The 25,424-nt window shown below is 39.0% G+C and overlaps 2 protein-coding genes across 2 annotated transcripts in view; one reads left to right on the forward strand and one right to left on the reverse strand.

Moving 5' to 3' along the window:
• The window catches only part of rhof (ras homolog family member F), a 44,753-nt gene extending 36,736 nt beyond the window's left edge, over positions 1-8,017 (reverse strand). Inside the window, exon 1 of the mRNA XM_048555884.2 lies at positions 7,782-8,017. The gene's annotated coding sequence lies outside the window, so the exon portion shown is untranslated. The remainder of the gene's footprint in view (positions 1-7,781) is intronic.
• Positions 8,018-9,203: 1,186 nt separating this feature from the next.
• setd1ba (SET domain containing 1B, histone lysine methyltransferase a) overlaps positions 9,204-25,424 on the forward strand; it is a 120,014-nt gene continuing 103,793 nt past the window's right edge. The window contains exons 1-7 of the mRNA XM_059655054.1: positions 9,204-9,406; positions 9,742-9,854; positions 10,064-10,218; positions 10,441-10,539; positions 10,741-11,011; positions 11,474-11,595; positions 18,622-19,833. Of these exons, the coding sequence (XP_059511037.1) occupies positions 9,282-9,406; positions 9,742-9,854; positions 10,064-10,218; positions 10,441-10,539; positions 10,741-11,011; positions 11,474-11,595; positions 18,622-19,833 (2,097 nt within the window). The 5' untranslated portion in view covers positions 9,204-9,281. The remainder of the gene's footprint in view (positions 9,407-9,741; positions 9,855-10,063; positions 10,219-10,440; positions 10,540-10,740; positions 11,012-11,473; positions 11,596-18,621; positions 19,834-25,424) is intronic.

The following is a 25,424-nucleotide window of genomic DNA, read 5'->3' on the forward strand; positions in this document are numbered from 1 at the left end:
CCACACACAAATTTCTAGTTTGAAATTAGAAGAGTGAATGAGCTGTATGAAGTGAGTAAGTTTATTTCCATTGTACAGTCCTACATTACGATTTGCATAATTCTGTCCCATGAGGACTAACTACTTTGCATTGCAGCAAATGTTCTTGAAACAAGTTTTTTTTTTACAGTAAATAATGTTTGGGGAAAAAGACACATCACCCATGCAAAACGTATTTAACTTTGGATGTGGTCCTTGTTGGTGGGGCAGACTAGGCTGCCTATTCGAGAATTTGGAAAGATTTACAGGGGCTAGGTTGAAAGCCTACACTAAACATAGGGCAAGAAGACAAAGTATAATATTCAAGCAAAACAGGAGAACAGGGACAGTTTGCATTTAAAAGTGGGGTATTTTGTCTTTACTTTAAGATTGCCATGATAAGTACTATATTGTCCCAAATTTATAGCAAACGAAAGGTGATGTGTTGAACGAAATGAAATTTCTTCACCAATGCGGATAAGGACAGGTGAAAACTTATATTTAATCTAAAATATTTAAACTATTTAATTTATTGATAAAGGTTACAGACTACATACTTTTTTACTTGTTTGACTTTTATTAGACTATTGTTTGTTTGGTTTCTAACTCTTTCGTAATTAGCTTTGTGGTTACAAATAGTCCTCCATTACCTTACCCAAGTAGCATTATTCATGTGTGGATCTTGATATTGATTTTAGACAAACTATTTAATCTTCAAAAACATCAAAGCAGAGTTTTATTTTGTGTAGTCCTGATCAGTTTAGAAGCAGTCACTGGATTGTGACTGGGAGCAGAAGGTATTAACACATATTGCCATTTTTCTACTCCATATCCACTGAAGCTAATTTTAGCACTTCATTTTCCACATCAGCAAACTCAACAAAACCAAGAATTAATTTGGTGCTGCAGTCAACCCACACTCAGTCCTTCTGCTATTTATTTCCAAATAATTATATCTCTTCAGGTAATGAAGATACTCTGTTCCCTGCTCACACTGTGGTCTCCTGAACATTAGGGAGATGAAACACAGACTAAGTGACCGTTTTGTGGAACACCTACTTTCTGACAGCTAAGATGACCCCAAACTTCTGGTTGTGTGTCACTTTAACGTACCATCATGTTCCCTGGCCAACATCTCTGGCTTGAGCCAACTGCAATACTTCAGCAGGACTCGGCACAAGCTGGAAGAACAGCATCTCATTTTCTTCTCGGGGACCCTGTGGCTCTCAGGAGTTGACAGAGTTTAAGACATTTCAGGACCCAAATACCTTTTCATGTCTTTACACCACCATGCCCCCCCCCCCCCCCCAAAACAACCCAGCCCTGTCATGACATGACAGTTTTCAACAAAGCCAAACCATTTTTGTCTACTAATGGTCCCTATTATCTGCATTTGTTCTGGCTTACCATTATCCATTCCTTTGCCTACCTCTGGGCTCCATTTTGCTACATGTCGCAACACTTTTCCATCACCCCAGCCTCTCTTCAGATAATGTACATTTTCCTAGTAGTTATCAGATCCGAAGGAGGGTCACTTGACGCTGAACATTAATTATGCTTTCTCTCCACAGATGCTACCTGACCTGCTAGGTTCTTCCAGCACTTCTCTCTTGTTGTGAATGAAAATCCTGTTGATTCCCTTGTTGACAAGTCCCAGATGCTCCAGCATCACTATCTTCCTACGTTTTTAGCAACTTTGAGCACTGAAAGCATACTCATAACAGGTGCTGTTTTTTGAGAAAATGGTATATAACAAAAAAGTCTAAACAATATACGATAAAGGTGTAGAGCTGGATTCACACAGCAGGCCAAGCAGCATCAGAAGAGCAGGAAAGCCGATGTTTCCGGTCTAGACCCTTTTTCAGAAAAACAAAAAAAAAAAAATTTTTCTGAAGAAAGGGTCTAGACCCGAAATGTCAGCTTTCCTGCTCCTATGCTGCTGCTTGGCCTGCTGTGATCATCCAGCTCTCCACCTTGCTTTCTCAGTTTCTCCACCATCGGCAGTTCCTATTATCTCTAATGAATATATATTGTGTAGCAACAAGAGATCTGCTGGGGAGTGGTATCAAAGAGGAGTCTCCAGCAGTACAAGCGACCTCTATTTAGAGCTCTTTTAGTGCACATGTGGGAGAAGTCAAACTGCTCCAAATCTGGTTTTCACATGGGGACCAGTTGCCCTCTTAATAACGGCTCAGAATGGAGTTCAATGACACTCTACCTTTCCCAATAAAGTACAGAATATTTATACATACTGGACTACAATGGTTACCTGCAACATTGACCGCAGTGCTTGCCACATGCCCTTTGACCTACACATCCAACCCTGTAGATAAATAATCAATGATAGACAACTTAATGTTCAACCTTAGGACTTACCATCATCTAATGATATTTGCCAGACCCCCAGCAGCTGTTCTTGAGCTCTTTTCACTACATCTTAATGACCATATTCCAACGCTGATTGCCCGTGAAGGGATGCAACATTTGCTAGCTCCATCATATACTTCATCATTACCAATTACTTTTCTCAAATTCATTCATGCAATCCAAATCTGTTGTTGACCTTAGTACCAAAGATTCAAAGCATGTTCATTTCTACCAATTGTTATATCTGTAATATCAGCTCCAATATAGTTATTTATAAATGTATCCACAGTTTAACTAATACTATGATTCTGTAACTAAGCTAACAAATTCAGGAGAAGCCTCCCTCTTATCCCATTTGAGAAAGTTAAACCCAAACATGGGCAACTGCAACAACCTCATTGTCCAATCTTCTATTCTATTCAAATGGATATATTTATCATGTACTTTGTCACAAAAATATGTAGGTACAGGATAATTCCAGATAACTTTAAAGAAATAAGAAAACACTGCAAAAAAGGTGAAAATAGCCAGGAAATTAACTTATATCACTGTGAGAACCTGTTAATATGATTACATTTTTAATTTAAGTGTTACATGTACAAAACAACTGGACTGTTCTGTACAATATAGCTTAACTCATGGTTGCAAATGAGGTGGAGTTAAATATAAAATTATAATGACTGACTTATTCAAGAAGGCTTGCTTCAATATCATTTTGAGTACGAAAATTGCTGTTGTTCAAGCAAATAATTGCATTCAGGAGAATTTAATACATTCCACTGCATTGATGTTTCTCAGTTCAAAAAGCAAATGTTTAAATTAAAATCTCTATAATGAAGAACAATTTTAGTTAATACGCTTGGAAGTTTGAAATATCGTTTCATTTAGTAATAGGTTCATTTCAATTATAAAGATTTTGTCAAAATAGATTTGCCATTTTTCTTGCAAGAGGGGTAATAATATCGCTGTAGTTCAAATACAAACATTTTGCTTTTTCCAAAAGCAGTCTCTCCAATAGCGAAGTAAGGGGTACTTCAATGAATAACTGAGCCATATAGTAGGAGGAATTTCCTGCTCACTATCCAGTTGGAGTTGTACATGGTTGTCTTTTGGGTAAGAACAGCATTGGGATCATGTTCAGGTGAGGAAACCAATATAGTTAAATTTGATATTTACAGTTAAGCTTCACCTTGAACAAATGGTAACCTGGGTTTCTGGTAACTTCCAATCAGTTCCTACGGAATTATACCTTTACAAGGGTTGGCACTTTCACAAGACACTAGATTATAAATCAATAACAGATAATATGACAAAACATAATGGATGCATAAATAATGTGAAGTGGGATTACAAATTATTCAACTCTTTTGCAGGGTGGATGACATAACAGGTGGTTACTGGGTCAGATATATAAATTCTAACAGAAACCACCATTTGCAATGAATAGGTAGAAACTAAAGGTTAAATTCATGGGTCATCTTTGTGTTGACTGTGTTATACAAACCCGTTCTGAAGATGATCCAAAGTAAATTGAACAGTTTCTGGGTATTGTGTTAATAATTATTCATCAGTTCAAAACTGAGTGATGCATCAGAATAGAATATGCAGCAGAATCCAAGATGTAAAAGATAACTAAAATTACTCGTACACATACATAATATAAAAAGTAAGCTGCATGCTTCATTTTAAAACATAGACAAGAGAATTAGACACATCAAAAAGGCTATTGCATTACTATTTTTGAAACTAACAGAAACTGGAGTCCAAGTTTCAAGTATATAGCATTTATATTCACCAGATTCTTGCCAGCTCTGCATAACTTGTTCTTTACAAACAATGGAAAGATAGAAATATCCTACCAACTGCATACATGATGCAATCAGAAATAATTCATCAGGCTAAGTAAACACTGAAGTACTGCAGTTGCCAGCATAACATTCAAGTCATGGTTGTGCAAATAAGCTCCAGTGAGCTTCCAAAGATATATTCACTTCCTGCTAATAAGTAAAAGGAGATCACACCATTGGAAATATTTTAAGCACCACATTTATTTATATATAAATAAAAATGTTTTAGGAAGTGTTAACTCATCCTGAAACCTGGGAAATGTAGCCAAAGATTCCAGGACAATGGTGTGAAATGTGGTGCAATACATTCCAAGGTTTCCAGAAGCCATGCAACACACATAAGTAGCAGTACCCTTCATTCTTTGGCCAATGGAGCAATTTAAACATTGTTGATTATAGTATGTCATAAGCATGTTCAATTTACAATGACTTTTGTATGAAAATAATTGAATAAACAGATTTCAATTTGGATAACAGTGGCCTTGGCCTTCTGAGATGGTGATGAAGTAGGCTAAAAAGACCAATACAGCAGCAGAAGGAACAACAATGGTTCACTTGAATGCATTCCCCAAACAGTGTTATGCCTACAGGTCAGCAATAAAAACTGGCTGAAGCCAATTTTCATTCCTAATAAGTTTGAACCCAATCACCCTATTTATGCTAAAATCCTTTAGGGGCTTGAGCTGTTAACAAGTTATAACTTGTTTTAAAAAAAACAGTAGTAATATGAATATAAAAATTGGCTGACAGACAAGATACAAAAATAGTAATTATTAAATGTTTTCTGATTTGGAGAAAGCTTTGAGCATTGCACAGGGATTGTTGCTAGGATCCATCCTCTTCTAGAAATATATTAAGTGAGGTAAACTTTTTGGGGAGGATTAGCAAATGGATGTGAAACTGCAAGTATTGTGAATGGCAGAGTATAATGTAGGCCTTCAAAAAGGACACAGACAGGCAGGTGGAATGGATGGAGAAATGGCAAATTAAATTCAATGTGGAGGAGTACAAAGCCATTCATTTTGGTAGGAAGAGCATACTGAAACAGTATAAATTAGAGGGTATTTGTAGACATGGTTGTATATGTGCACCAGTCATTGCAGGTGCTGGGGCAGGTTGAGAGCAGTTAAAGTGTAACTAGCCTAGGCTTTATTTATTAAGGTGCAGTACAAAAATGTTGAACTTGTATAATACCTTCACTGGTTGACGCCAAACTAGTGTATGTTCCGAGTGCTGTAATTTAGGAAACCCCTGAAGGCACTGGAAAAAATACAGAAAGGATTCTCTCACAAGAAAAGTTCTTCATCCTTGGAACCGCAAGATAAATAGATCTATTTTCCTTGGAGAAGGCCAACAGAAGATTTAATAGTATTCAAAATTCTAAGGGTCCAGGTGCAGAATGGGTAGGAGAATACTTCCCACGGGTGGAAGAATTGGGAACCAAGAGGGTACAGATTGAAGGTAAAAGGCAAAAGAAACAATAATGACATGAGGAAATACACCCTGATTCTGTGACGGACGTAGGTTCAACTGAGGCAAAGGAAACTGTTATCTGAGAAAGGAAGAATGTACAGTTTATGGGAGAAAATAGGGGAACGGGCGCTGGGCGAATTGCTTTCACAGGAAAATCAGTGCAAACTATAAATGGGTCGAATGGCCTCTTGCGCAATCGTAATTCTGCGATTCTATAAGCGCGGATAGTGGTACACTCAAGTCTACAAACTTCCTCTTCACTCTTTCAGACTCTCTTCCACACGCATGCAAATTTCAGTTTCTCACATTATAGCTGACTGTCCTTTTTTTGTTGTTCAGCACTTGTTTCTCACTCATCCGCACCCTCGCTTTTACTGCTGTTGATTTCAGTTTCGAAGCCAAGGCCCTTCCAGTAAATAACCACATCATGAGTTGTGTAAGGAGCTTAAAAATATTTCTAGACCCCCGCCACCTCCAAGGATGTAGGGAGCAGGAAACTGACATTGGTAAAACAATCCCAAACAATATTTGACAAGAGCCAATGTCAACGATTTCGCCAAAGCAAGGACCTTTATAAAGGAAACAATCAGGCTCAAATGATCTGTCAATGGTGTGTAATGGCAGTATACATGTCCATAACAGTTTAAGAGCTACCAGAGGTCTCCGGACAGTTTCTTGGCACGAGTCCATTGCATGGGGCTGGGAGGGAATGAAATGTTGCAAACCAATGTTTTGACAGGGCTTCAAACAGGAAGTGTGTAATACACTGGGGACTATTCTCGTTAGAGTCGCTGAGTGCCAGGGCCCTAGGAAATACATTCATCTATCCTAATTGTTGAATTCACATTCCCACGTTGGTAACCACGATTTCACGACAGCCTTGGCAATCTCAAATCCTCCAGGGATTGACTGAGACAAGAGGGCCACTTGACAATTACACAATGCGCATCACGATGTACTTTAGCTTCTGGGGGCACTGGGTCACACAATGTTGGCTCAGTAATGAACTTTGGATGGTGTTGCTGGAGGCGGAGCAGAGAAATTACCGCCCGATTCACGCTGTAGTAATTACAGCACACTCAGGGGTCCCTGGTCAGATTGAAATAAAGCCATTGTTTCATCAGTGCCTTTGCTATACTGAAACTCAGCAAATCCAGCTCACCTCGTGATTCAACAGTTCGAACTAAAAGATTTAGCTTACCCAAAATTACAGCTTTGTCAAAAATAAAATTTATACAATACTATTGAAGTATTTGGGGGGCGAATATTTATGAGATTTCCTTTTCACAAATGGGGGACCTATTTCTGACCCTTTCTGAATCAGAAACGTTTCACTATTTGCACAATGACCGCGGCCTACTCTGCCCAGGCACACCATTACTCAGCAGCTTGTTTACTCTTCATGTTCATTTTAACTTCTCAGCGACACCAGGCACCAGCTCCATTTTGTTTGAGCCGATTTTTTTTGTCACGTACAGTACAGAGCTCTCTACCGAACAAAAACACTACGCCTCAGGGCTATTTGTAATCCGAAACTATTTCGGGAAGCTTCAACCACCCACAGCTCAAACAACTTAGGCACTAAATATTCACAAATAGAAAGGAATACCAGTCGTCATTTTGTTGCATCAGCCGGCCATGACTTGTACGTTCCATCGAAAAGCAACAACAAAAAAAGCAAACATTTCCATTCGAAAGAACATCTTAATTTCTCTGTTTAAAGCTCGTTTCCCGGTAAAATAAATCAGTTTCTTAAGATCTTAATCTTTAAGAAAGAGCACATAAAGGCAACAGAATCATAATGACTTCAATTTTATGTAGACTAGGTTAAATGCTCCATGTAATCTTAGCACTCTAAATGTCAATTAAGTGACCCTACTTTTAAGATTAATATGAAATATAAGACAAGGAACAATGCAAATTAAAAGATATTATTTGCAAGCGATGCAAAAATACAAATAATATTTAAAGCATCAAATTTGTTTTAAACTAATGAGAATTTTCAAAATTGGCAATGGAAAATGTTTCAAACATGGTACATCATCGGATTCGGTTTGTAATAAAAGTGGTACAGACCTTCGTTTTAATCCAGATTTAAAATGTCACACGACAGTTGTCGGCCACACACCACCTGCCAGTAATACATTTTGAGACGAAACTGAGAGATGTGTTTTCTAAAAATACATCTGCATACTGAAGTAGCTTAATGTGCTATATAAAATGTGTTTAAAATGTCAATGTCAATCCAGTGTAAAGAATCAATTTTAATTTGGGGAAGAAGAAAAAGCAAGGCAAAGGTTCCATTTTGAAATGTTTGGCGGCTTCCCATTAGAGATCCCATCAGTTAAATATCTCTGATGCGAGCAAATATTAAAAGGATTTTCATGATGGGTTTAAGCTTATGAAATTACTTGTTTTTAAAATAAAAACGAAGTCAAAACTGAAAAGTTAGTGAGTTGACATTCCATTTAATAGCATTTAATAGATTTGACAATTGTTCGCGGTTTCAGAATTACGTACTGAAACGGCTAAAAGGGTTCGAATACATAAATTACAAGCAATTCTGGCAGGAATCTTTCAGTTAAGGACAACGCCTAACTGCAGTGGAAACATTAAGAATCGCTCTACCGAGTTTGTAAAAATTGTCGTTGAGTTAGACAGATCATTGTTATTGAAAAAAAGTAAAAAAACTCATTTGCTTGAGATTCTGATGTTGTTTCTTCTGAATGCAAAACGAATTTAAAAATTAAGATTACCACAAATCTTCAAAGTGTTAAAAGCGCTACTGTCAAACAATCCATATGCTACCATTAAATCGGTTTTCATAAGTTATATAAAAGCATAGAAAAAAATCAATTGTGCTCCGTTCACTTTACAAAGATTTCATGTCAATGTAACTGCAGACAACGTTGGTGTGCCATGACCTAGTTTCAACCCCAAGATGCATTCCAAAGTAAAAAAATCTTCAGGCTTTAGCAGTTCGAAATCTTGCATCCAAATTCATCATCATCATCATCATCAGCTCTTCAAATGTGGCCAGAGATTACAGAACCTAAATTAGATCCATTTTTAATTAAAAGGAGAAAACCCACAGTGCTTTGAAACTGTGAAGAGAGATCTTTCCATTTGTGATAAAGGAGAGCGCCAGTCCTTGCCCTTGTTGTTGCTGAGCGGGGTAACACACACTCTCACAAAGACACACACAGTACCCAGTCTGAGCCTCTCCTCTTGCTCAAGGAGCTTTCACTTCAAGCTTCCAAAAAAACCCCCACAAGGCTCAAGCAAGCCCCGCTCTGATTGGCCCCCGTTAGCAGCCACCTTTTAAACAGGCGAAATCGGCCAACCATTCAAAACCACTCGGAACTTAACGATCGTGCGAGACACCGCGGGGGGGGGAGGAAAGGAGAGAAAAAAATAAAAAAAAATACCGCTTGGGCAGGGGGTGGTGTGTGTGTGTGGGAGGGGGAGGGTAGTTGCAAAAAAAATCCAAAAGAAAACTAAAGAAGCAGAGGCGGCAGAGGGCCCCGTGGGGGATGGGAGGGGGAGGAGCAATGGCGAAATGGAAGTTAATGCTCAATGGGAGTCCTCAAACTTGAACCACCTCGACCCATCTTGTTTGGCGACCCAGTTCGACGCTGCGTAAACCTAACATGGATTCCCGGCCCTGATTCAAAATTACCGTCCGTCAAGCCGAGGCCCAGGTCGGCGGAGAGAGAGAGAAAAAAATAAAAATAAATGAGTTCCCTTTCCCCTTCTCCCGACAGGCGGGTGCCCGGGCTGCGTCTGGGACCGGGGCGAGGCCGGGGATCCAGGGCCTGCTCCCGGGTCTGATGGGGGAGGGAGGTAGACGCACGGAAACGTTGAATGTGCGGAGGGAATGGAAGACTAGCTGGTGGCCCCCCAGACTGGGCGGGTGGATTGTGGGATACGTACATACACTGAGCAGAAGCACACAATATGTGTTGGCTCGCGAAAAAAAAGGAGGCTGGAGCCGTACAATGTAACCTAATCAGCGAAATGTAATTGTTTTCCCCAGATCACGCCGTTCGCTCCGAAACCGACAGAAATCGACGACAATGTCTTTCAAGGAGCTGAAACCCGGGGAGAAGCCGAGGCACCACGAAGATCATGGCAAGAAGCAGAGTTCAAGTGAGTGTTTTTTCTCTCTCTCTCTTTCAACCCCCCCTTCTCTCTTTTTCTCTAATGGTCCAGCGAGCTTAGATTCCCCATTTCATGAGCAATGTATTTGTGGAAGGGAAAAAAGGATTTTTAAAAAAATGTTGAGAACTGAGGCATTTGTCAGCCTAGCTTAAAATCATTTTGTGTTCCTCCCCCCTTACCCTCCCCAACATTTGCAGGTTTGATCAATGGGATGGAGCACAGCCACGCAGGAGGGAGTTCAGCAGAGAGAAAAAGTCACCATTGGCGAAGTTATAAGTTGATTATTGACCCAGCGTTGAAGAAGGGACAGCACAAACTCTACCGCTATGATGGCCAACATTTAAGTCTCCCTGTGAGTGATATTGTGGAAGTGCAGCCATTAATTCCACGTCTGTCGTGTTTGTCACAGGATGCTGCCATTGTTACAATGTTGTAAGCGAAGAAAGTTACATTGCGGTTCCTCCTGTCAGGAGCTCTTAAGCTGACAGTCCGGTTACTCGTTAACATGTTCTCCAGTTTGCTGCATGTTCCCTAAACCTTCAAAACTAAATCATGTCAATCGTTCTTATTGCAGAATTCTGGTGTTCCGCCGGTTGATACTGTCAGAGACCCCCGACTTGGACGCATGTGGACCAAAAGCAAAGAGCTGGATTTACCTGTTCCAAAATTTAAGGTAAAGGAGAAGGGGAACTGAAATAACTTTCTCAGTTTCATCTCATTAGTAGAATTTCCTTTCTGTAGCCTATCACTCTAGCACTTTACTCTTTGTAACTGCAAAACATAAGTAAATAAGCAATGAAATGTCCAAGACAACCTTTTTTTTGTTTAGCATTCGCTAGTTAAGTTTGTTTGAATGTGCTCCTGGTGCCAACAGATCGACGAGCATTACGTGGGACCCGTACCTCCAAAGCAGGTAACATTTGCCAAGCTGAACGACAACATACGAGAGGGGTTTCTTTTGGACATGTGCAAGAAGTATGGCGAGGTTGAAGAAGTGGAAATTCTTTACAACCCTAAGAACAAGAAGCACCTAGGAATCGCGAAGGTGGTGTTCGCCACAGTGAAGGGAGCCAAGGATACTGTGCAGCACCTTCACAACACTTCCGTTATGGGAAACATCATCCACGTCCAACTCGATACCAAAGGTGCAATAAAGTTACTTTTTAATCAATTCGGTTCTCTTCGACTTTGCATGCCTATCGGATTTAAAGTCGTGCTTGGTTCACCATCCGAGATTAATGCAAATATGTAATATTGACTCATTTTAACGCCGATTCTGAGTCACGTGTGCACACAAATGTAGCTTGTTTAATGTTGCTAGGAAACAGAGGGATTGCTGTCGTTTGTAAAATCTTCCCAACCAGTATACTCTGAGAGTCCTGGTGTAATGTATTAATGGGCCTTGAGAATCGCGGGGCTATCATGATGTTGACGCCGGTGTTGAAAAATCCCACAGTCACGTGTAGTTCTGATCAATATGTTAATTCCATGTTGTGGCGGGAGGGAGTGCTGTTTATATCCAATCGGTGGGATATATTTACAACGACCTGTGTCGTTTTAAACACTGATTCAGACTCCGCAGTCATTATAATCCTGCCGTTCCGTAGGTGAACATCGGATGAGATACTACGAGCTACTGGTCAGTGGTTACTTTACCCCCCAGACTCTTCCTGTCGGTACCGATGCTTATTTGGACGCCTCGCCTATAATAAATAGTGAATTTGGACAGGTATGGACAGTTTCATTTACACACTAAATATGCTGTGGCCCTCGATTGGTTTATGGTGCAATGAGGAAATGTTTCATTGACTCCCCCCCCCCCCCCGCATTTGTTTGCCGGTGAACTGCTCGTTATTAGAAGACGAACTAGCTCCGCTGATAGTCATGTGGGATTGGTATGAATGAATTTCTGCACACGCCAGGTTCGCTGGTGTTTTTAAAAGGCTGCCTAGTAAAAGTTGCGCGACTGTCGAGCTCTTTAATAAGTGACAGCAGATTTACTAACAGCAAGCGACGTAGATGTTACAGGCGGATGACTTGCGGCTGGTATCATGAATTTAATAACAAATATTTCAGATTGGGAAGTTTGGGCTGAAGCAGGTGAACAGTAATGCGATGCAAATTATTTCAATATTAATCTTTCTTGAGGTGGAAACTTTCTATACTCTTGGTTTCAAATAATATCGCCGTAAAAAAACATTAAGCAACATCCTCTTGCAGCTTTTTTGGACTAAGGTGTTTCTGTTTCTTATTCCTGTAACAATTGGCTTTTTTCTAAGATGTTCGAAATCATCCATGTTTTGGCAAACATTTTTTATGAACCCTGGTGCCTGGTAAATTAAATCTCTAGTCTATGGTTATTAAGTTAATTTGATGTAGCCATGAATACATATTTTGTTTCTTAGTTAATTTACAGCGTATCATTGAAGCAAACTTTTACACTCTTCCAAACTGATTGCATAGTGTGGTATTTCTGGAACACTTCAGAGCCATGCTATAAAGTTGTCTTCTTTCCTTGACATCGTGCAGAGATTCACTGTCATTCTTCCTGACAAAAATATATGAATAGGCCAGAAAGCTGTAGGGAATAAGGCAACAAAGGGAAAAAATAATTCAAAAATTTCTTTTAAAGTCCCTTTTTGACCTGTTGAGTCTGATTTTATTAGTGGGGAAAGAAGTGTTTTTCACTTGGTGTCAACAAATGGACTCTGTAATATTCAGCAATTTAGTTGCAGTTTTAACAGCCAAATTTATATAACTTGGAGCCATTAAATGATCTTTACACAGCAATGATCGATACATTTTTAAACTAATTGGCCTTCGTTTTTTTTAGTATTTCCCAGTTTATTCATGCTTTCAAAATTTCTCAAGAAAACTGTCTTGCCCAAACATGTTGATCTTTCCCTGTTGTTTATCTCATATGGGATGCCCTAGTCACCAGTTAATCAGGCCAGAGCAACCACTGCTTGATATTTCTTTTCCTTGATGTTTTGGGAACTGCCAAAGTAGGGACCTCCAATAAACATGAGTGCAGTTTCAAATTTCGTTTTCTCCAATTGTAGCCAGTTAATAGAAACGCACCGTGGGGGAATCCTCACCGTCACCTTTTCTCTATTGCTGTAGGTTATTCTGTTGATGTGTCTGGTCACTAGTCTGCACTAACATTTATCTTACATTTCAACTAAATTGGAGAGCTGCTTACTCGACAAGCTGAGAAGTATTGACTGATGGTACTCAATCTCTTAGGAATTAAAACTATTATAAGTGATTTTGTGTTTCTCAAATCGTAGTATAAAATCTTGAAATGATACACTCCAGAATGGTCAGGAGAGGCAGACAAAATCTCAGAAACTGACTTCTTTAACAAACTGCACAGAAATGTCATATTTTTAAATTCAACGAATGCGTTTTTTTCCCACTAGGTTCTGGTAACAATTCTACCTATTGGACTAAGTTTATTGTTGTGAAAATGGAATGTGGTCAAAGAATACTCAGAAAATTTTGTACCATTTAATTACAAGTTATAACTGTGAACAAAGCATACACAATTTAAAGTTTTGATGTGGTACCTATGAATAAAATGTCATGACGACTCCAACTTGCACTGTTTATCAATCTCCTGACAAGAAAAGTTCCTTATGACTCTAGTGTCAAGAATAACTGAATAAACCTGAAAAAATATTTAGTGTTCAAAATATATCTATTTCTCCTTGTGTAGTTTGAAAAGTTTGTGTAGTTATCCATCCATTCAAAGTTACAATTACGATGCCTTCTAATCGTAGTTGTAAGATATTTTGTGTGACCTTTAAAAATATTATGTTCAGATTATCACCTGATGATGATCATTGAGATGAACAGACCAAAAGAATTTGTGGGCTTGAACCCTTATGTTGGTTGACTTCTTTTTTTTCGCTGGCATATTGGCTCTTTGTGCGACAATTGACTTTATTTAGCTGGACTAGGCAGAAAATTAACTATACCTGATTGCTTTCAAATGACTCACCCTGTCTAAAAGTATAAATTTGGATGTTGATTGACAAAAAAAAAATTTGGTTAAGTTTGGTTATAATCACTGTGGTCGAATTAACTACCAGTGATGACAGTGCTGGCTCATGCATGGATAATTACTGGGTGGACTAGGTACCGGTGAGCTGCTGAGAATCATGGAATTTTACTTCAATTCAAACGTTAGCTTTTTAGAAAGGCGACAAGGAAGGGAAAAGCATTAACAAATTAATTTTAAAAAGTGTGTTTTGTGTGCATTTGTTATGTCATTCCATTATGCATTTTTATTATCTTTTTGTATTTATTTATTTCAATCCAGGAGCTTTAGTTTTATGAACCATTTAAAACAAAATGTATGAGTATGTTTCTAATTTGAGTAGTTTACTGTTGCATGTAGCCTGTAAAGCCTATTGAGGCAAACACTCTCTTAATTTCTTTATGTACAGTATATGTTCTGAGTATAATATTTGATTTATTAAAAGACATTAAATATATAAACACTTGCATAAGCTTAAACCATCACAGTACATAGGTGTTTTTTCCTGGTGCAGTCAAAATGTTTGGTTTTAAAATGAATTGAAAACATTGCTCAGTATAACTACTGTAATGTTAAAAGTTCCTCTCTTTGTGTTCATTGTAACTTTTTAACAATCAAATTAGTAAAATGTCACCAGAATGTAATTTAGTTATATTGTGTTTAACTAATATAGAGTAATATCTATTATCTCTCTGTTGTAAAAATTCATTTACACTTTTGTTTTGCCCCTTTTTTATAATAAAAACAGGATTACAACTCCACTAACTCCAGGAACACTGCTGATGAAAGTGTCACTTTGATCGATTATATTGAAATGTTTATGAAATGATTGCTTCCAAATTATTCACTGTTTTATTTTTGGTAAAATCAGTAGTCTATTTTTGTTTTTTAAGACCTCTGTGCTGCCTCTTTAGAATTGCATGGTTGGGATCATTTACTAACCGGGTCATAGTGGCATATTGTGCAGCTAGTGACAGGACGTCAGTTTATATTCGATAGCAAGTTGTAGAGCTGGATGAACACAGCAGGCCAAGCAGTATCAGAAGAGCAGGAAAGCTGATATTTCCGATCTGTACCCTTCAGAAATGGGGAGTGGGGGAGGCAGGTGGATAGAAGATGGATAGAGGAGAAGATAGGTCGAGAGGAGACAGACAGGTCAAAGAGGCGAGGATGGAGCCAGTAAAGGTGAGTGTAGGGAGGTGATAGGTCAGCCCAGGGAGGACAGACAGATCAAGAGGGCAGGATGAGGCTAGTAGTTCGGAGATGGGAGTGGGGCTTGAGGTGGGAGGAAAGACAGGTTAGGGAGGCGGGGACAAGCTTCGCTGGTTTTGGGATGTGGTAGGGGGAGGGGAGATTTTGAAGCTTGTGAAGTCCACATTGATACCATTGGGCTGCAGGGTTCCCCAGCTGTTCCTGCAACCTTTGGGTGGCATCATTGTGGCACTGCAGGAGGCCCAGAATGGACAAGTCGTCTGACGAATGGGAGGGGGAGTTGAAATGGTTCGTGACTGGGCGATGCAGTTGTTTAGTACAAACCGAGTGTAGATGTTCCACAAAGCAATCCCCAAGCCTCTGCTTGGTTTCCCTGATATAGAGGAGGCCACAATGGCAACAGTGGATATAGTATACCACATCTGCAGATGTGCAGGTGAACATCTGCGTGATGTGGAAAGTCTTCTTAGGGCCTGGGATGGGGGAGGTGTAGGGGCAGGTGTAGCACTTCCTACAGTTGCAGGGAAATGTGCCAGGTGTGGTGGGGCTGGAGGGGAGTGTGGAGCAGACAAGGGAGTCACAGAGAGAGTGGTCCCTCTGGAAAGCAGATAAGGGTGGGGAGGGAAAAATGCCTTTGGTGTGGACTTGGTTTGCAGATGGCGGAAGTGTCAGAGGATGATGCATTGGACCTGCAGGTTGTTAGGGTGGTACGTGAGGACAAGGGGGTATCCTGTTTTGGTTGTTATTGCAGGGAGGGGGTGTGACGGATGAGTTGTGGGAATGCGGGAGACACGGTCGAGGGTGTTCTCAACCACTGGGGTAGTGGGGTTTGGGGGGTGTTGTGATCTTTGGAAAAACGAAGACATCTGAGATGTTCAGGAATGGAATGCCTCATCCTGGGAGCAGATGCGGCGGAGGCAAAGGATTTGGGAATAGAAGATGGCATTTTTACAAGAAGATGGGTGGGAGGAGGTGTATTCCATGTAGCTGTGGGAGTTGGTGGGCTTGAAATGGATATCCGTTTCCAGGTGGTTGCCAGAGATGGAAACAGAGGTCCCGGAAGGAGAGGGAGGTATCAGAGATTGTACAGATGAACTTAAGGTTGGGGTGGAAAGTGTTGGTGAAGTGGATGAACTGTTTGAGCTCCTTGTGGGAGCATGAGGTAGCACCAATACAGTCGTCAAAGTAACGGAGAAAGAGGTGGGTTTTAGGGCCAGTGTAGCTTCAGAAGAGGGATTGTTCCACATAACTTACAAGGAGGCAGGCATAGCTTGGGCCCATGCGGGTACCCATGGCCACCCCCTTTGACTGTAGGAAGTGGGAGGAATTGAAAGAGAATTTAGGGCCAGTGTAGCAATGTATATTGTTTTAATACTTTTTAAAAATATTATGAGATTTTTTATTCTAAATTCTCAAGTTAAATCGATATATATCTGCATGTATGAATATGCAGAAGCACAATCTATTAATCAATGATATATTTAAAAAGCCTTTAAGGAAAATGTGAATAGAGTGAGATTGGATCACTAAAAATCAAATGTAGATGACAAACTGAACTTTACTGTGAATGTGTGATTTGAAGGGGAGTTTGTAGGTGGTGGAGATTCTCAGGTGTTTGTTACCTTTCTCCTAGTCGGTCAAGGATTTAAAGGTGCTGTCAAAGCTTTATTAAACGTAGGAGCAATTATGATATTGAAAATTTGGGTTGATTGTGAATACCACATCATGATTTGCAACATAGTAATTAAAATCACAAGTATTTTTTGGTGCAGTATCTTTCTAAATGTAGTATTGTTATTTAGAGAAAATTGATTCCTTGGTACTGAAGCCTGCAGTAAAGGTCAGCTCCTCATCTTTGTGCCTGGGCTCAGGATGAAGATGAGCTGTGATAACTCCTAGGATTAAATAACTTAGTCAGTACTCTGTATTTGCTCACAACTTGAAGAAACATCTCTTGGGTGAGATGGTGTAATCCGGAGAAATGAGGGGAAATAACTGATTTTAAAAACCTCAACATTGAACTAATAGACAAAATTTGGTTATTTTTACAAAGTGAATAACTTGTCTGGGAATGTATTGAGAGTATTTCATTTCTGGCTTAACTGTTAATTGTAATGGGAGATCTTCTATAATTGGTCTTGCGTAGACAAATTTGGATGTTTAATGTCAATTATTAAATGCCAAGTATTTATTTCTGGGGTTTTGCATTAAATGCCACTGTAACCACATTTTAAAACTATTTTAATTTTAAGTAAAGCTTCTTATTTCACATTATTATACATTAACAAAATTTAACACTATTTTAGAATTGAATAACAATATTCATGTTTCAGTTTTAAGATACATGCTACTGAATGTTGTCGACAGTTAATTTAACTGAAGGTATTTTTAAACAGTATTTTTCATTTGATTTGGATTATGTTAAAATCTGAAGTTGTTATAAAGTAGAAAAAAGGTTCAGGTTAGCTTTGTTTTTCACATCACTCTTATGAATTAAACCGTGTAAATGAATCTAATAGAGTTAGTATTTTGACTACTTCACTACAATGTTGGCAAACAGCATAGTATACACATTCATATAGTTCTGAAACACATACCTGAAAATATACTTTCAGACAAAATGCAGTGGTTAAAAACGAGTTTGCAGTTTTCTGCATCTCAGACAGGCTAATTTGGAGAAAGGGCAGTGAACAATGTGAATCGGTCCATTGGAGTCTCGGATATACGGGATAAGCAGGGATGTGGAGTAGAGGCCACAATCCGTTCAGCTGTGATGTTGACCGGTGGAGCAGGCCAGAGGGTCCCAATGGCCTATTCCCACCCCTGATATGTTTGTAAGTCAAGATTTCTGAACGCCATAGAAGAGGGCTTTATCTTTCTGTTTGTTTCCGTGCCCAAAGCATTGTCCAGCAGCAAAACTCTAAATGAGGTAGCTTTGGCAGTGTGAATGCAACAGTGGACTATAAATGTGACAGAAGTTATGGAAATAAGTTAATGAAACACTAAATATTTCATGCCACCCACAATGGTGCTTCCCCTCAGTATGATGCCACAAGTGTAAGGATATGTCTTTGGTGCTATCTGGTATATTTTCCCACATTTTTATCTGAAGTAAACGCGACAACAGGAGATTCCATTCCTAGGAACAGAACGTCAGAAGGCGTGCCAGTGGAAGTAGCTGTACTGCTAAGGGCCAGCTGTGGACTGACAAGCCAAGGCCTAGGAGGCACCCCTCACTGTTGTGATAAAGCTGATTAATTTTGCAAATGAGCTGCATTCCTAATTTATAAGCTGAATTAATACCTACAATGTTAAGTTCCTCTTTGCTGAAAATTTAGTTGACTTAATCAATGTTATTTCTGTTCTGCCATTAGGCGATGTTAAGAATGCAGTGTTTTAAAACTGTTCTAGATGGTGCAGAAAATTAGAGCTATCTTTAATTACGTAGAATTTCATTTGGATAAAATGACTTTTCTTTTTCTCCCCCACCTATTGCCACAGGTTAATGATCCACAGAAATCTCGAACTGGTGAAAATTACCTAAACATGGGACCATCTGTAACCCCAAATAGTAGTACTCCATTTTCCCATGACACTGCTTATTCTAGTTGTCGTCAGGATACACCAAACTCATACAGCCAATATACGCCACAATCCTCCCAAGGCACACCACACACACCACGGATGGGTACCCCCTATTCACAAGATTCCAGCTATTCCAGTCGACAGAGTACACCAGCTTATTCTTATTCACAAGAATCTGGGTACAAATCCAGAAGACCTGAATCTAATTATCAAGATTCCTTTCGGAGAGTGGGTCACCATTACTCGCACAACACAGGATCTTACAGAGGTACAGAACTACCAGTTAACACCTACAAGTCAACTCGTTCAGAGGGTGGGTCATATTCACATAACACTGCAGTAAACCAGTCTGGAATAAACTACCAGTCAGCCTTTTCTCCGTACCAAAATGTGCATTCTGCCCAACCACTGTATTCCCGTCCACTGGAGCAACAACACAGTCAGACATCTAGAGACCATGATTACAGAAGACCTGTGCCACCGTCTGAAACCTTTGGGCATAATAATGCGAGTTTGGATGTTGTTCCTGTAAAGGAGAAGGCAGAAGACCCAGTTTCTCTGGAGAGTAACATCTCAAATGATAAAACAGCTGTTTCATTCAGCAAATCTCCTGAAAGGGCCGAGACTCCTGAGACTCTAATGTCTGAAACACCGAGTAGCTCAACACAACCCAACAGTTTAGATTCTCGTATTGAAATGCTTCTGAAGGAGCAGAGGACAAAGCTTCCTTTCTTTGATCCAGAATCTGATGTTGACATTAAATTGGAGCACAGTCCCATATCCTCCTCTTCCTCTCAGCTTTCTCCATTACCACTTCCCGGGTCAACTACTCACTTGCTTCAGCGAGGTCCTACTCCATCATCGCGTCCTTCTAGCACGGGCCTGGAAGATGTTAGTCCAACTCCTCTACCGGATTCAGATGACGACGATCCTACTTCTGAAACCGTTCAACAGAATCAAAGCTCTCGGTCGGCATCAGAGGCTAGCATGACACCTGTTGATCAGTCTAGTCAGATGACCAGATTTTCCACATCTTCAGATGGTAGGACTCCTGCATCTAAAGCAGAGAGCTGTGAGGCCAACAAAGAAGCTGTTGAACCGACACCACCACCTGATGCACTGGAAGAAGTAAGTAAAAGTATTTAAATACCTAAAGATTGCACGATAATTTAGAAACACTACAACTGAATGGAAAAAAAAGTCTCTTACCAGCTTCCTGAGATTCTTTGTTTGCGTCAAACTACCTGTCTTTTCTGGGGGGGTGTAATGCAGTCAGTAGCTGGAAGTTGACTCTGTTTATCTATCTGCTTCAATTGATGTGCTAATCAGGACACTTTTTAGTAGCCATACTTAAAATTTCATTTAATTATTTTTGCTATTTTCTAATTGGGTTTCTGGTAAGACTGGTTGGAGCCAACAGTAAATTATGTTAAAAGAACTACATTACATGAAGATGATCTAAGATGCCTCAAGGACATTGTAAAACACAATATGACATTGAACCACACGAGGAGATGTTGGTTTAGTGACCAAAGGTTGGTCAAAAATGTAGGTTTTAAGAGATGCCTCAATGGAGGAAGGTGAAGTGGAGGGATATAGATTTCAGGGTTTAGTACATAGGCACCGAATGACATGGCCACCATGGTGGAATCATTACAAGTGAGGATTGTTGAGCAACAAGAATAAGAGGATCGGTCTCAGCTGGTTTGGGGCTGGCAGATTGCAGACATAGGGATGGGTGATCCAATGGAAGGATTTGAAAACAAGATGATGATTTTTAAAATCAGAACGTTGTTTGACTGAAAGCTTCTTTAAGTCACTGAATATGAGAATGATAGATGAATGTGACTTGGTGCAAGAGAAGGCACTGGGAGCAGTCATTGGATGACCTCAAGTTTTACTGAGAGTAAAGTATAAAGTGTAGGAGTGCACTGGAATAGTCAAAAGTTACAAGTAATGAAGATATGAATGATATTTTCTGGTTTACTTACATGGTCTTAATATAAATTGTCCTTCGGCTTAGAATTTCTGATCAAATATTATAGTTTGGAATTGTGCAGATCTCATTCATTGAGAAGTAGTGTGGTCTAAAGCTTCATTAAATTAGTCTGAGGTGTTAGAGGTGAGAAAAACACATCGGGCACATGATGCCAACATTTATACCAATATAATGGATGTGTATTTTTAAAGAGTGTATAAACAATGACCACTTTATGAATACATGAAGGAATAAAGTTATAGTATTGAAGCTGGTTAAAGACACAACCATTCCATGCAATTTTGTAATTAACCATTATTTGGCTTATTTCATTGGATCTAATATGTTTAAAATGATCATAGACTCTTCATATGACCCAAGATCATATGGCTCATTTATAGGAACATATGACCAAGGAACAAGTGTAGTCACCCTCCCTTCGTGCCCGTTCCGTGATTCAGTAATACCATAGCTGATCTGATTTTTAACCTCAACTCTATATTTTTATGTATCCCTGATAATCTTTCATTGCCTTGGTAATCAAGGATCTATCTACCTCTGCCTTAAAAGTATTTAAATATTTATTATGGTTGTGTCAACGCCAAAAGCATGATTCAATTGGTCTTACCTCCCCACTCAGTCTGCAGAGTCTATTTTTTTTTGTTCCAGGTATATTCAACTCCTTTTTAGAAAATCACTGTTGAACCATTAACTGTCATCTCCTTAGGCACTGCAGTTCATATTGTGACATGCTAAAAAAATTCTTTCTATCTCCCCTCACAAGCAATATTAAGTGAACATGGATCTTTTTAAACTATAGTGTTATGAATTCCATTTTGCTTTCTCTTTCCCTCCAAGAGTTATCTTACAACATCTTTTAGATTCGTTCACTTTTTTTCCTGTGGCTAAATCAGAGGCATGTCTTGGATCTTTGGAAAGCGCTTCAATTTTTCTTCAGTATCCCAGCTGTTCACCAAGGTATCATTAAGCCCACCTGTCTCCAACTTACTCCAGTGGTGTGTAGTAATACCTCTGAACAGGTTGGTTCAAAAATATCTACCTTTCTATGATCCCCAAGCTGTGTATGTTTCTTTAGATGAAGTAGACCAATGCTTTTCACGACTAACTGTAATTTCCTGAGACTTGTGATTAGTCATTCAAGCTAGACATCCTAAGATCCCATTTATTTCACCAGCTGTGCAGATTGTGCTGATAGTTTCGGGGAGTTTTCTAAAACTCCAAGACTATGCAGCTGTACTGTTTAATTCATATTGCCCACTGTTTGTTTCTGTTCCCAACTTTATAAATATTTTATTTTTATCAAGTTGCATCTCTCACCTTTTTGGCTGAGTCCAGATTCCTCTTGACCTACATCTAATGGTTCTAAAAATAGGGAGCGCAAGTGAAAGTGAATGCACTGATTATGGTTTTCCAGAATTCTCAAGATTCTGAAATGGTCTTTGTGGATTGGAAGTAAATGTTTTTCAAAAAAGGAAGAAAACGATGGTACAGTTATCCTGACATCAGTCATTAGGAAAATGCTGGAACCTATAATTAAGGAAACCTTAACAATGCACTTTGACTGAACATAACCATGGTTTTTTAAGTCAACGTAGTCTTACAAGAAGAATTATGTTTGACAGTTTTGCTGGTGTTATTAAGGATGTAGTAGGTTAAATAAAGGGGAACCAGTAGATTTCCATAGTGCATTCCATAACTGCCATACAAAAAGTTAATTTCCATAATGGAGTTGGGTGTTTATTTTAACATGGAGAGAAGATTCGCCAACAGACCAGGAAGCAGAGAGTTTGAACAAATGCAGGATTTTCACATTGCCACGTTTTAACTAGTGGATGTCCCAAGAATCTGTGTTGGGATGTCTGCCTTTTATAAACTATGTTAATGACTTAGCTGAAGAAACAGTGAATGACATCGGAGTTTGCTAACAATACTAAGGTAGTTGGGGACATTGGCTGCAAAGAGGACACATGAAGGCTGTAAAGAAATATGTAACTGAATGGGCAACAAAGTGGCTGATGAAGTAAAATTTGGAGATTTTCACCACAAAAATGAATAGAAAAGTGGGATTTTTCTTACAAGGTAGTAACCTTTTAAATGTCGATGTTTGGAGAGACTTTGATTCCTTATACAAGGACCACTCAAGTTAGCATGCAGATACAATAAGCAACTAGAAAGCAAGTGGCATGTTGGAGTTTATTGGAAAAGATCTTAAATACAAAATAAAGAAGTCTTTCTACAACTGTGCAGGGCTTTGGTGAGATTGCATCTGGAGTTCTGATTGCAGTTCTGGCCTGCATACCTAAGGACGAATATATCTAAGAAAGGCCTTTTGAGATGACACAGTGAAGAACAACTAGATCAGTTTCTTGAACAAGAGGGTTTGCCTACGATGAGATCAATCTATGATGGGCCTATATTCTTGAAGGATTAGCAAAGGACTATAAAACATGAGTGGAATAGGCTCAGGATAAAAGATTCTTTGGGACTGAGATTCCTTCAGTCAGAGGGGTTGTGAATCTTTGTTTAGCCCAGAATGTATGGATGCTCCTTAATGGAGTATATTCAAGACAGATTGATAGATTTTTGATTTCTTGGGAGCCTAGGCTTGTGGGGAGGAGGCAGGGATGTGGAGATGTGGCAGAAGATCAGTTGCGATCCTGGTGGGTGCAGAATGATGGGCTGCTCCTATTTTTCATGTCTTTATTCTCTCTGCTATTGGTGCATTTTTTTTACTAGTTCATTTCAAATTGTCACTTTTGTGAGGTGTGGGGAACTTTTTTAACTTGTCCGATTTCCATATCACTAATGTACTGAAACATATAATGTCACCAGAACCTATATGTGGTACTTTGCTTGTCCTTCCTTTCTATGAAGATATACTGCTCCCTTAACTATTGTTAGCATCTTTTAACACAGCCACTTAGTTATCAATTTTAAAATAGTAAATCTTATTTCATGCCTTTCTACATTGTCAAATAATCTTCTGTGTTGTAGTACGTCAAAGGCTATACTAAAGGGAAGAAATATCAAATCTTCTGAACTGACGCTATTCTATATTCAAAAAAACACAACAACTTGAATCCATTTTGACTGTTGCTTTTAATCATTTTATATTACACATTTCGTCCTTTTCAAATACTTTGTTGTTTCCCCAGATGTGAATGCTAGGCTTGCACAAGTATAGACCTCTTGAATTTTCATGTTTCTCTTTTATAAATTGGTGCCGGATTTAACTTGCTCTGCTTCCTTGGTATGTTTGATGAACCCTTTCAAATGTTCATCAAAATATGATCAGTTTAATGTGCCCGATATTTTGAAATCCATCAGATCAGGCCATTGATCCCTTTCAGTGCAGTCTGTCCAACTTTTTGTGGGTAATTTTCTAATTTTCTCTTCCTGTCTTTTTATATAGTGTACTGCAATACATTTCATGAAAATGAAACCATCGATAAGGTGATCCACCACTTTATTTATTTGTTACCATGTCTTTCCAAGTCTCATTCAGGATTTGAGTTTTTTTCTTTATCTCGTTTGATTTTCTTAACATATTTCTTGCCTTTATTTTCTCTCCTTTTTTTGCCTCCCACTTCTGACTCCTGTTCTTTTGAGAAGGTATTTTTCCTCCAGGTAAACCATCTTGTAAAATCTTAATTCGGTGGAGGAGGAGCTGTTTTGGACTTAACCCTGTTGATACCTGACTGTACTCTGGTGGGTTTAATGGACTCCCAGTGAACCTCAACAAGATTGTGTGCGGGGCTTTCTGTATTTTTTCGTCTTAGTTAATTGTGATAACATATTTGGGTTCCTGATGGTGAATGACTATACAAGTAATTTCACCGTGAATGCTTTAGCAAGCCTCTTGGCATGCTTTCTTGACATTTGTGTAAAAGAAACCATCCAACTGCAAGCCAACTTTCCTTAACTGTATCATCTGTGCTTTTTATTAAATTATAAATATACAAAAGTTGAAGAAGACAGAAAAACAAATGCTGAAATTACTCAGTTTTTGCAGCTATCTGTGCACCCAAACCTTGAGCATTTATTCATTATATAATCGAGGAATAAAATATAGCCTATATTTCTCAAAGCCAAGAGCACTGTACTTTTGTCAAAAGTGATGAGCACTTTTTTTTGAAAACACTATTCCTAAATCCGGTTCCATCTGAATGTTGTCCAAAATAATTTGCACATATTTTTATGGCATGGGCAGAGCAGTCACATACACCTTTCTGTAGTTTTATATTCATAATGAGTTTTGAGAAGCAAACTATGAATTTTAGTTTTTAAAATGATTGTGTATTAAGTAATGATAGGACACGAGTTCACCTTCCTAGTGGTAAGGTGCTGTCGTGCCACCTGGAGAGGTGTAAGTGAACACAAATTGTTTTCTCATGGGCTTGTAAGGGAAATTAAACATTAATTAATTGGCCACCTTTGCCAGACTCTCATATGAATAAAATGCTTTGTACGTACAAAATTGAATTGTTGTAAGAATGGTTTATTTTAAAAGCAAGTTGACGCAGCTTCATAAGTAACAACCTAGACATTATATGAAAATTAACCTTTTTCTTTTTTTAAACTGGGTGCATATTCGCAAGCTGTGAAGTGTTGTGTTCAGATTGTTGAAATATAATTGGCTGCAGCTGCGGGCTTCTTTTGGATGTTTGCCAGCACATGTTTTGAATACCATGTCTGAAGCATAAGTATATATGATGCAGCT

This window comes from Stegostoma tigrinum, chromosome 26 (assembly GCF_030684315.1).
Source record: "Stegostoma tigrinum isolate sSteTig4 chromosome 26, sSteTig4.hap1, whole genome shotgun sequence".
Lineage (NCBI taxonomy): Eukaryota > Metazoa > Chordata > Chondrichthyes > Orectolobiformes > Stegostomatidae > Stegostoma > Stegostoma tigrinum.